At 43.5% G+C, this 13,102-nt stretch overlaps 1 protein-coding gene and 1 long non-coding RNA gene across 3 annotated transcripts in view; one reads left to right on the top strand and one right to left on the bottom strand.

Annotated features, from left to right (window-relative positions):
* CERS6 (ceramide synthase 6) overlaps positions 1-13,102 on the bottom strand; it is a 344,416-nt gene that overhangs the window by 55,733 nt on the left and 275,581 nt on the right. For both annotated transcript variants that reach the window (XM_073633995.1, XM_073633994.1), the window contains exon 8: positions 8,179-8,285. In XM_073633995.1, coding sequence (XP_073490096.1) covers positions 8,179-8,285 — 107 coding nt within the window. The remainder of the gene's footprint in view (positions 1-8,178; positions 8,286-13,102) is intronic.
* The window catches only part of LOC141147029 (uncharacterized), a 47,684-nt gene that overhangs the window by 31,813 nt on the left and 2,769 nt on the right, over positions 1-13,102 (top strand). The window contains exon 3 of the long non-coding RNA XR_012245006.1: positions 12,536-12,729. This is a non-coding gene — a long non-coding RNA (uncharacterized lncRNA). The remainder of the gene's footprint in view (positions 1-12,535; positions 12,730-13,102) is intronic.

Here is a 13,102-nt window from a genome sequence, read left to right as displayed (position 1 = left end):
TAAACTTCTGATAATATTTGGCTAAGCCAAGAAAATGTTGCAATGGACGTAAACACACAGGTCGGGGCCACTGTAGAACTACCGAAAGTTTCTCTGGGTCCATCGAAAAAAACAGCAGTGGAAATGACATAACCCAGGAATATAACCTGTTCACAATGAAAATCTCACTTCTCCCATTTACAATACAGGTTATTATCTTTCAACCTTTGAAGCACATGACAGACATCTGTGTGGTGGCTCTCTAGGGAATTGGAAAATATGAGGAAATCGTCGAGATAAACCACCACACATAGCTGCAAAAAATCTCGGAGGTCATCGTTGATAAATTCCTGGAAAACTGCCGGATCGTTGCAAAGACCAAACGGCATTACATGGTATTCATAATGGCCAGTTCTGGTATTAAACACAGTTTTCCATTCGTCTCCCTCCTTGATCCTCACGAGATTGTATGCCCCTCTCAAATCAAGCTTTGTGAAAACCATTGCTCCCTTGAGGCGGTCAAATAACTCCGTAATCAATAGAATTGGATAAGCATTCTTAACTGTGAAGTGATTGAGACCCCTATAATCAATACAAGGTCTCTTGACCAAGTGATCTCTTCACCCCTCTTCTTTTTCACAAAGAAGAAACCAGCACCAGCAGGAGATGAGGATTTACGGATGAATCTTCAAGAAAGTGCATTAGCAACATACTCCTCTATTGCTTTGTCCTCCGAGATAAAGGGTAAATCTGGCCATGAGGGGGTATGGTACCAGGTTGAAGGTCAATTGCGCAATCATATGACCGGTGTGGAGGCAAACTACTGGCTTGACCTTTGTCAAAGACATCGCTAAATTTGCGGTACTCCTCCGGCAGGGAGGAGTGTGAAGAGGTGCACAAGACCTTAGCCACTTTCAGAAAACATGTCTTCCTGCATTGTGGCGACCAGGAAAGAACCTCATCACAAAGCCAGTCAAAAGGGGGGTTGTGCCTCTGTAACCAAGGATAACCAATAATCACTGGGAAATGAGGTGAGGAAATTACTTGGAATTGGATTATCTCATGGTGAAGAGTAGGGATGAGCTTCGAGTTCGAGTCGAACTCATGTTCGACTCAAACATTGGCTGTTCGCAAGTTCACCGAACAGCGAACAATTTGGGGTGTTCGCGGCAAATTCGAATGCCGCGGAACACCCTTTAAAAGTCTATGGGAGAAATCAAAAGTGCTAATTTTAAAGGCTAATATGCAAGTTATTGTCATAAAAAGTGTTTGGGGACCTGGGTCCTGCCCCAGGGGACATGGATCAATGCAAAAAAAAGTTTTAAAAACGGCCGTTTTTTCAGGAGCAGTGATTTTAATAATACTTAAAGTCAATCAATAAAAGTGTAATATCCCTTTAAATTTCGTACCTGGGGGGTGTCTATAGTGTGCCTGTAAAGGGGCGCATGTTTCCTGTGTTTAGAACAGTCTGACAGCAAAATGACATTTTGAAGGAAAAAACTCATTTAAAACTACCCGCGGCTATTGCATTGCCGACAATACACATAGAAGTTCATTGATAAAAACGGCATGGGAATTCCCCAAAGGGGAACCCCGAACCAAAATTAAAAAAAAAAAATGACGTGGGGGTCCCCCTAAATTCCATACCAGGCCCTTCAGGTCTGGTATGGATATTAAGGGGAACCCCGGCCAAAATTAAAAAAAAAAAATGACGTGGGGTTCCCCCTAAATTCCATACCAGACCCTTCAGGTCTGGTATGGATTTTAAGGGGAACCCCGCGCCAAAAAAAAAAAAAAAAAACGGCGTGGGGTCCCCCCAAAAATCCATACCAGACCCTTATCCGAGCACGCAACCTGGCAGGCCGCAGGAAAAGAGGGGGGGACAAGAGTGCGGCCCCCCCTCCCTCCTGAACCGTACCAGGCCACATGCCCTCAACATTGGGAGGGTGCTTTGGGGTAGCCCCCCAAAACACCTTGTCCCCATGTTGATGAGGACAAGGGCCTCATCCCCACAACCCTGGCCGGTGGTTGTGGGGGTCTGCGGGCGGGGGGCTTATCGGAATCTGGAAGCCCCCTTTAACAAGGTGACCCCCAGATCCCGGCCCCCCCCCTGTGTGAAATGGTAAGGGGGTACATAAGTACCCCTACCATTTCACGAAAAAAGTGTCAAAAAAGTTAAAAATGACAAGAGACAGTTTTTGACAATTCCTTTATTTAAATGCTTCTTCTTTCTTCTATCTTCCTTCATCTTCTGGTTCTTCTGGCTCTTCTGGTTCTTCTGGTTCTTCCTCCGGCGTTCTCGTCCAGCATCTCCTCCGCGGCGTCTTCTGTCTTCTTCTCCTCGGGCCGCTCCGCACCCATGGCATGGGGGGGAGGCTCCCGCTCTTCTCTTCTTCTCTTCTTCTTTTCTTCTTTTCTTCTTTTCTTCTCTTCTTCTCTTCTTCTTCATTTTCTTCTCCGGGCCGCTCCGCAATCCATGCTGGCATGGAGGGAGGCTCCCGCTGTGTGACGGCGCTCCTCGTCTGACAGTTCTTAAATAACGGGGGGGCGGGGCCACCCGGTGACCCCGCCCCCCTCTGACGCACGGTGACTTGACGGGACTTCCCTGTGGCATTCCCCGTGACGTCACAGGGAAGTCCCGTCAAGTCACCGTGCGTCAGAGGGGGGCGGGGTCACTGGGTGGCCCCGCCCCCCCGTTATTTAAGAACTGTCAGACGAGGAGCGCCGTCACACAGCGGGAGCCTCCCTCCATGCCAGCATGGATTGCGGAGCGGCCCGGAGAAGAAAATGAAGAAGAAGAGAAGAAGAGAAGAAAAGAAGAAAAGAAGAAAAGAAGAAGAGAAGAAGAGAAGAGCGGGAGCCTCCCCCCCATGCCATGGGTGCGGAGCGGCCCGAGGAGAAGAAGACAGAAGACGCCGCGGAGGAGATGCTGGACGAGAACGCCGGAGGAAGAACCAGAAGAACCAGAAGAGCCAGAAGAACCAGAAGATGAAGGAAGATAGAAGAAAGAAGAAGCATTTAAATAAAGGAATTGTCAAAAACTGTCTCTTGTCATTTTTAACATTTTTGACACTTTTTTCGTGAAATGGTAGGGGTACTTATGTACCCCCTTACCATTTCACACAGGGGGGGGGCCGGGATCTGGGGGTCACCTTGTTAAAGGGGGCTTCCAGATTCCGATAAGCCCCCCGCCCGCAGACCCCCACAACCACCGGCCAGGGTTGTGGGGATGAGGCCCTTGTCCTCATCAACATGGGGACAAGGTGTTTTGGGGGGCTACCCCAAAGCACCCTCCCAATGTTGAGGGCATGTGGCCTGGTATGGTTCAGGAGGGAGGGGGGGCCGCACTCTCGTCCCCCCCTCTTTTCCTGCGGCCTGCCAGGTTGCGTGCTCGGATAAGGGTCTGGTATGGATTTTTGGGGGGACCCCACGCCGTTTTTTTTTTTTTTTTTTGGCGCAGGGTTCCCCTTAAAATCCATACCAGACCTGAAGGGTCTGGTATGGAATTTAGGGGGAACCCCACGTCATTTTTTTTTTTAAATTTTGGCCGGGGTTCCCCTTAATATCCATACCAGACCTGAAGGGCCTGGTATGGAATTTAGGGGGACCCCCACGTCATTTTTTTTTTTTAATTTTGGTTCGGGGTTCCCCTTTGGGGAATTCCCATGCCGTTTTTATCAATGAACTTCTATGTGTATTGTCGGCAATGCAATAGCCGCGGGTAGTTTTAAATGAGTTTTTTCCTTCAAAATGTCATTTTGCTGTCAGACTGTTCTAAACACAGGAAACATGCGCCCCTTTACAGGCACACTATAGACACCCCCCAGGTACGAAATTTAAAGGGATATTACACTTTTATTGTTTGACTTTAAGCATTATTAAAATCACTGCTCCTGAAAAAACGGCCGTTTTTAAAACTTTTTTTTGCATTGATCCATGTCCCCTGGGGCAGGACCCAGGTCCCCAAACACTTTTTATGACAATAACTTGCATATAAGCCTTGAAAATTAGCACTTTTGATTATTCATGTTCGTGTCCCATAGACTTTAACGGTGTTCGCATGTTCGAACGAACTTTTTTCCTGTTCGCATGTTCTGGTGCGAACCGAACAGGGGGGTGTTCGGCTCATCCCTAGTGAAGAGCCCCATATGGCCATGGTCAATGGAGCAGTCTCATGAGTCACATGGGCAGGCTGTAGAGGTCTCCTAACAATAGCCTCAATGGCAAGTGGAGTGGCACGAAGCTGCAATGGAATCGAGTGCTTAGACACAAAGGCACCATCAATGAACAGGCCTGCAGCCCCAGAGTCGATTAGAGCCTGTATCTCGATGGATGACTCAGACCAAAAAAAGGGTCACCGGAACCAGGGGCTTATTCTTCTGGATAACTGGGGGTGAAACAATGCCACCTAAGGTCTGTCCCCTACAGGACCTCAGGTGCAAGCATTATCCTGGACGGGTAGGACAAGACTTCAGGAAGTGACCTGCCTGGCCACAATAAAGGAACAATCTCTCCCTCCTCCTAAAGGCCCTTTTATCTGCAGAGAGACGCGTGAAGCCCAATTGCAAGGCTTCTACCTCACTAGCAGACTTGGTACCAGGAGGTATGGGAGGTGAGAGAGGCACAGGTGGGACTGCAAAGCTCAGAGCAAAACGTACAGAAGGCTTCCGCAAGTGCTACTTAAAGGAAGGTCTCTCACGGAGTCTGAAGTCAATGAGAACAGCAAACCTGATCAACTTCTACAGCTCAGTGGATATGTCTCAGGCTGCTATCTCATCTTTGATGGTATCCGAGAGACCATGAGAAAAAGCAGCCACGAGGGCCTCATTGTTCCAAGCAACCTCTGCTGACAGAGCATGGAATTCGATGGCGTAATTGGCAACAGTTCTCGTACTCTGATGGACATGAGGCTCTTGGCAGCAGAAGTGGAGCATGCGGGAACGTCAAATACCCTTTTAAAGAAAGCCACAAACTCAGGGTAACTCAAGACGACAGGGTTTTGCATCTCCCATAGAAGGTTTGCCCAGGCCAAGGCTCTCTCAGAAAGCAAAGAAATCACAAAGCCTACTTTGCGTCTATCCGTGGGAAACTCCTGGGGCAGCATCTCAAAGTATATCCCAACCTGGTTGAGAAACCCTCTGCATAGAACTGGATCACCCCCCAAATTGCTGGGGAAGCAGAGCGGAACCAGACATACCTCCATTAGAGGTAATACTTGAGGCAGGTGCCTGCACAGAGACTGGAGCATCGGCAGGGACAGCCTGCAACACAGGTTGTACCGGAACAGCCCCAGTGGGAGGATCCAGTAGAGCAGTGCAACTCAGGAGCGTCCATAACGCTATGGCAAACTGATCCATGCGGTGATGCTGCTCATCCAATCTGGAAAAAAATATTACCAACAAGTGGATTGCCTGCATCTTCTGAATTCATGGCATTTGCCTACTGTCAGGAATCATGAATCAGACTAAGACAGAAGTGCAGTAAAAATCACACTATTTAATAAAATGGTAAAATGGTAAAAAAGAGCAAAGGTAGTCAAAACATAGCCAGAGTTCGGTAGCTAGGATGGGTAGTTAGAACAAGCCAGAGAAACAGGAGTCAGCGAAGTCGGGTGCAGCAAACAGGATCAGGAACCAGAAGGGAAGTCAGCCAAGCAAAAAGTCTTTCACAGGAAAACACAGCATAGAGAGTCCAGATATGTTGACCAAGGCAAAGGCACAGAAGATCTGATCCAAGGAGTTTATATAACCAGCAGCTCTAGCTGACAAGCAGGAAATGAAGACCAGGTGAGTCACTGTGGAAGGAAGAGGCTTTGACAATTAACCGACAGCTGAGCACAGAGCTCTGAGAAGGAAGGGCTGAGCCCAGCCCTGACAAGTGGTTTGTGACTATTTACATATTCATACCACCGCTATTTACATGTTAATGCCGGTTATTTACATGTAAACACAGGGTCTGCAGGTGAGTCATCTGTATATGACAATAGGGCAGAGCTGGGCAGCATTAGTAACAGAAATTCACACTTAGATATCGGGACACAGCACAGGACTAAAGCTTTAAGGGACAAGGGAATTTAAACTAGAATAGTTTGCAAGTATGAGGCAGCTTCTTTGGGCCCCACAACAAGTGATGGGGCCCAGGGCAGCTGCCTTTTTTGCCCTGCTTTAAAAACGGCCCCGTATATGGTCCTAACGTAGTGGGGTTGATTTACTAAACCTGGAGAGTGCGAAAAATGGTGCAGCTGTGCATGGTAGCCAATCAGCTTCTAACTTCAGCCTGTTCAATTAAGCTGTGACAATAAAACCTGGAAGCTGATTGGTTTCTATGTAGAGCTGACACTATAGTTTTAGTAAATCAGTCCCAGTGTTATGTCTTAACCCACTCCCTCCCCTAGGATGACAACATTACTCAAAACAGTTGGCACTCTAGGGCAGGGAGTGAGTTAATGGTATGATCACCCAGTTAAAATAAAGAATACAAAACCAATGGATAGTATGGGGCTGTAAATGTACGTTCGATGGTATATTAAATGCAGACAGCAAAGATATGTAAAAATATAACAATTTTATTAGATATTACATAAAAAACTCATTTTAAAACCATATTCATGAGTTCAGCAGCCATATAGATATCTATCTTGGCCTTAGGATCTGGTTGATATCTATATGGCTGCTGAACTCATGAATATGGTTTTTTAACCTATGTAATATCTAATAAAATTGTTATATTTTTACATATCTTTGCTGTCTGCATTTAATATACCATAGAACTTACATTTACAGCCCCATACTTTCCATTGGTTAATATAGTTCAATTTTAGGGAAGGTACCTTCTAGAGGTTTGACTACATTTAACACTCCATCCCCACACACCAAATTTCACAGTTAAAATAAAGGAAACAAGTCTGAAAAAAGAAAACTATTGCTGCCAGCACACTTAAAGTAATACTAAAGTTAAAAACATTTTTTACACCTTAATGCATTCCTTGCATTAAGGTAAAGAACTTTTTCTATTTCTTTGCCCCCCTTTCTCTGTGTGAAGGGAAAGAGAGGGGAGAAGAGATCCAGTGCTGTGTACAACTGCATCTATTCTCCCCTCTCTTCCTCTTCACACAACACTCGAGCAGCAGCAGCAGGAGCCATTGGCTCCTGCTGATGTCAATCAAATGTAGTGTGGAGGAAGTGTGGGGGGCTAAGTCCCACCGTGTAAGTCCATGGAACACGGCTCCATAGACACACAGCTCAGCAGTGAGCAGGCACTCTGTGCTCTTACAGCAAGTGGCTTGCTATGGAGATAAACAATGAAGAGGAGGAACCAGGATCACTGCTGGGAAACCAGAGAAGAGGAGAACTGGGGTTGAGTATGTTGAGTATAACGTATTTGTTATTTTAATTTTTCAAAAAAATGACTTTAGTAACACTTTAAGGAAAGGTAAGCTGCAATGGTATACATTTTTGTTCTTAGATTTATTCTGCATTCTTTTAAATTATATATGTACTATATATATATATATATATATATATATATATATATATATATATATATATATATATATATATATATATATATATATATATATATATATATATAGTCGTTAAAAAAAATAATGGAAATTACACCGTCCCAAGTACTACAGTCATTTTTGAGTTTGTAGATCAAGAGCCCTGACTTTCTCTTGATTTCATAGTTTGAATGTATAGTATATTTCAGAAATTGACTCAGAAACAGAGAACTGGGAATCTTTGGCCTGGGAGAAAAATACAACCAACTGAACCTTACATGGTAGGCGCAATTTCTACATAACGTGGTAATTGGATAAAAAAATATTTTTAGTTAAACTCTACAATAATAACACAGATAAATCCTAAGCAGAATATGCACTAACTAAAAAAAGTAATAACTGACATTACAGAACTATTAAGTATGAAAGTGCCATGCACCAATATAGTTTCTGACTTGATATAGTTTCTGACTTAATGGCTAAGTAGGTGACAGCTGCGTCATCATCCTTTAGTAAATCTTCCTTCAGCAAAAATATTTTGAAGCATGGAGTATGGAATGATCAATGGATTAAAGAAATGTATGAAATCAAATCAACCCAATAAAAGCCTTCTAATGGCAGGCTGTCATCAACGAAGCTTAGGATATCATTATCACTGCATAACATAAGTCATTTTCTTCAATGTCATGACTACTTACCATAAAGGGAAAACACCAAGTCTAGCAATTACGAACACCAGAGCAAACACGACAAATAGGAGGTCACACAGTTTTTGACATTTGGAGTAATTTGCCATTTTTGCTGCCTGGAAGAGAGAAAAAAAATATAAAAAATTGACGTTACTGCAAACTGACTGACAGCTCCAGCCTGTTATTAACAACTGGTGATTTCTTTTATTCTCACCCTTTAAATTGTTTTTGTAGAAGAAATTAAAACAGACACTCCAGCCTTGAGACATTGCCTAGATACTGTTTGACTTTTGTTCAGAGTAGGATTATAGGATCAAGAGAAATTTATTAAAGTGCCAGGAATGTTTGAAAGCCAAAGTGATAGCGGCTTGCTTATTGTATTTTCACTTGGAATATGACAAGGTAATACATTTCATGACTTATTTTCTCTGTCGATATATACAGTACGTAGATATAACTGATAGATTATATATATATATATATATATATATATATATATATACACACAGTATCTCACAAAAGTGAGTGCATCCCTCACATTTTTGTAAATATTTTATTCTATCTTTTCATGTGACAACACTGAAGAAATGACACTTTGCTACAATGTAAAGTAGTGAGTGTTCAGCTTGTATAACAGTGTAAATTTGCTGTCACCGCAAAAAAACTCAACACACATCCATTAATGTCTAAGCCACTGGCAACATAAGTGAGTACACCCCTAAGTGAAAATGTCCAAATCGGACCCAAAGTGTCAATATGTTGTGTGGCTACCATTATTTTCCAGCAGTGCCTTAACTCTCTTGGGCATGGAGTTCACCAGAGCTTCACAGATTGCCACTGGAGTCCTCTTCCACTCCTCCATGACAACATCATGGAGCTGGTGGATGTTAGAGACCTTGCGCTCCTCCACCTTCCATTTGAGGATGCCCCACAGATGCTCAATAGAGTTTAGGTCTGGAGACATGCTTGGCCAGTCCATCACCTTTACCCTCAGCTTCTATAGCAAGGTAGTGGTCGTCTTGGAGGTGTGTTTGGGGTCGTTATGTTGGGATACTGCCCAGCGACCCAGTCTCAGAAGGGAAGGGATCATGCTCTGCTTCAGTATGTCACAGTACATGTTAGCATTCATGGTTCCCTCAATGAACTGTAGCTCCCCAGTGCCAGGTTCCAGTAATCCATGTACTTAGTCTGCTTGTCTTCAGCAAACTGTTTGCGGGCTTTCTTGTGCATCATCTTTAGAAGAGGCTTCCTTCTTGGATGACAGCCATGCAGATCAATTTGATGCAGTGTGTAGCATATGGTCTGAGCACTGACAGGCTGACCCCCAAACCCTTCAACCTCTGCAGCAATACTGGCAGCACTCATATGTCTGTTTCCCAAAGACAACCTATGGATATGACGCTGAGCACCTGCACTCAACATCTTTGGTCGACCGTGACGAGGCCGGTTCTGAGTGTAACCTGTCCTGTTAAACTGCTGTATAGTCTTGGCCACCGTGCTGCAGCTCAGTTTCAGGGTCTTGGCAATCTCCCTATAGCCTAGGCCATCTTAGGGGTGTACTCAATTTTGTTGCCAGCAATTTAGACATTAATGGCTGTGTGTTGAGTGATTTTGAGGGGACGGAAAATTTACACTGTTATACAAGTTGTACACTCACTACCTTACATTATAGCAAAGTGTAATTTCTTCAGTGTTGTCACATGAAAAGATATAATAAAATATTTACAAAAATGTGAGGGGTGTACTCACCAATAAGGTAGTACAGCTGGGCTCCTGCTTGGCGGGTGCCCAGGCCCCCCTTTTGAACTTATGGAACTTAGGCCCAGTACACGAGGGCTGGCTGTGCTGCCTTATCAGCGGCCCTGCCTGTTTGTATTGGGGAATCTATTAGGGAAGCAGATGTTTTCTGTTTTGTTTTTTTTTTTACTACTGACTAGCTGTACAAAGCCCTCCTGCACTGAGACTATGTTTGTTTGCTGCCTTGCTGAATAAAAGTGCAGGGCAAACCAGTTCCTGAGTGTCTCTGTCTCATGCATGGTTTACTGCTTTCAATATCACACTGATAAAAATGATTCTGTTGGCTTGTAATTTTCACATAAAAATTTCATAATTTTCAACATAAAAATAAATGTTAATTAATTTACTTTGATATTCTAAATACCTTAGTTCATTTTAATTAGTTCTTAAAACACATAGTTACATAGTAGGTGAGGTTGATTTTATGCCAGTATTACATTGTATATCCCTGTATGTTGTGGTCGTTCAGGTGCTTATCTAATAGTTTTTTGAAACTATCGATGCTCCCCGCTGAGACCACCGCCTGTGGAAGGGAATTCCACATCCATGCCACTCTAATGTCCCGTACACAAGGTCGGATTTTCCTACGGAAAATGTGTGATAGGACCTTGTTGTCGGAAATTCCGACCATGTGTGGGCTCCATCACACATTTTCCATCGGAATTTCCGACACACAAAGTTTGAGAGCTTGCTATAAAATTTTCCGACAACAAAATCCGTTGTCGGAAATTCCAATCGTGTGTACACAAATCCGACGCACAAAGTGCCACGCATGCTCAGAATAACTTAAGAGACGAAAGCTATTGGCTACTGCCCCATTTATAGTCCCAACGTACGTGTTTTACGTCACCGTGTACAGAACGATCAGATTTTCCGACAACTTTGTGTGACCGTGTGTATGCAAGATGAGTTTGAGCCAACATCCGTCGGAAAAAATCCATGGATTTTGTTGTCGGAATGTCCGATCAATGTCCGACCGTGTGTACAGGGCATTACAGTAAAGAACCCTCTACGCAGTTTAAGGCTAAACCTCTTTTATTCTAATTTTAATGAGTGGCCACATGTCTTATTAAACTCCCTTCCGTGGAAAAGTTGTATCCCTATTTGTAAATTGAAATCATATCCCCGCTCAAGCGTCTCTTCTCAAGAGAGAATAAGTTCAGTGCTCGTAACCTTTCTTCATAATGAATATCCTCCTGTCCTTTTATTAGTTTTGTTGCTCTTCTCTGTACTTGCTACATTTCCAGCACATCCTTCCTGATGTCTGGGGCCCAGAACTGGACAGCATACTCCAGGTGAGGCCGGACCAGAGTCTTGTAGAGTGGGAGAATTATCACTTTATCTCTTGAGTTAATCCCCTTTTTAATGCATGCCAATATTCTGTTTGCTTTGTTAGCAGCAGCTTGGCATTGCATGCCATTACTGAGCCTAACATCTACTAGAACCCCAAGGTCCTTTCTCATCCTTGATTCCCCCGGAGGTTCTCTCCCGCGGAGAAGTTATCGCCCTGCTTAGCTTAGTATTGTCCGCAAATACAGAGATTGAGCTGTTTACCCCATCCTCTAGGTCAGGGATATGCAATTAGCGGACCTCCAGCTGTTGAAAAACTACAAGTCCCATCATGCCTCTGCCTCTGGGTGTCATGCTTGTGGCTGTCAGAGTCTTGCTATGCCTCATGGGACTTGTAGTACTGGAACAGCTGGAGGTCCGCTAATTGCATATCCCTGCTCTAGGTCGTTTATGAACAAATTAAATAGGATTGGTCCCAGCACAGAACCCTGGGGGACCCCACTACCCACCCCTGACCATTCTGAGTACTCCCCGTTTATCACCACCCTCTGAACTCGCCCTTGTAGCCAGTTTTCAATCCATGTACTCACCCTATGGTCTATGCCAAGGGACCTTACTTTGTATAGTAAACGTTTATGGGGAACTGTGTCAAGTGCTTTTGCAAAATCCAGATACACCACGTCTACGGGCCTTCCTATATCTAGATGGCAGCTCACCTCCTCGTAGAAGGTTAGTAGATTTGTTTGGCAAGAACGATTCTTCATGAATCCATGCTGATTACTGCTAATGATACCGTTTTCAATACTAAAATCTTGTATATAATCCCTTATCATCCCCTCCAAGAGCTTGCATACTATTGATGTTAGGCTAACTGGTCTGTAATTCCCAGGGATGTATTTTGGCCCTTTTTTAAATATTGGTGCTACATTGGCTTTTCTCCAATCAGCTGGTACCATTCCAGTCAGTAGACTGTCAGTAAAAATTAGGAACAATGGTCTGGCAATTACTTGACTGAGTTCCCTCAGGACCCTCGGGTGCAAGCCATCGGTCCCAGTGACTTATTAATGTTAAGTTTTCCAAGTCTATTTCTAATTCTGTCCTCTGTTAGCCATGAGGGTGCTTCCTGAGATGTGTCATGAGGATAAACACACACCTTTTACATTTACAAAAATAATGTATAATATTGATTAATTTAGACAAAACTTTTAAGGTATGTGCATTTCCAAATTAAGTTACATTTACTTAAAATAACGATCTTTTCATTTGACTGAAATTGCAGGACGCATATGTTTGCCAAACGTGCAACCGCATAAGTTTCGATGCTGTATATTTTAAAGAGTTTGACGTCTTTTGGAACTTTGAAAGCCTGCACAAGGCAGTTCCCATACGTTTGAGGCCCATCAGGACAAAAGTGCACCACCAGTGAAAATAATTTTTCCAAGTCACTACAAAGCCATGCAATGCCACTGAAAGGTAAGAGTGAACATTGAACAAATTATTGTTCGCATGCTTTAAATGTTGCTTAACATACCATCCAAAATGTTACATTTGTGAATCAGTACTGTCCCTTTGAAGAAGGGGACACACCCCGAGAGCTGGTCCATGAAAAATTATATGTTAGTGCAAATAAAAAAAGTATCATGGACAGTACTCAATTTTCTCTGTCACAATTGCACTAATAAGGCTACAATCACCTCAAGTTTAATATTTAATTTTAATCCTCACATTTAGGGCCACAGTTCATATAGTCCTTTATGATCTTCTTCAGGCCTGAGTTTTAGCACTTCAGGCTTAGTTTTAGCATTGTAGCTTGTTCTATAAATATTTCCATTATTTTAAATGTAGT

This window comes from Aquarana catesbeiana, linkage group LG06 (genome assembly GCF_042186555.1).
Source record: "Aquarana catesbeiana isolate 2022-GZ linkage group LG06, ASM4218655v1, whole genome shotgun sequence".
NCBI classification, from domain to species: domain Eukaryota; kingdom Metazoa; phylum Chordata; class Amphibia; order Anura; family Ranidae; genus Aquarana; species Aquarana catesbeiana.
Note: the sequence above shows the minus strand (reverse complement) of the source record. Positions and strands in the feature narration are given on the sequence as shown.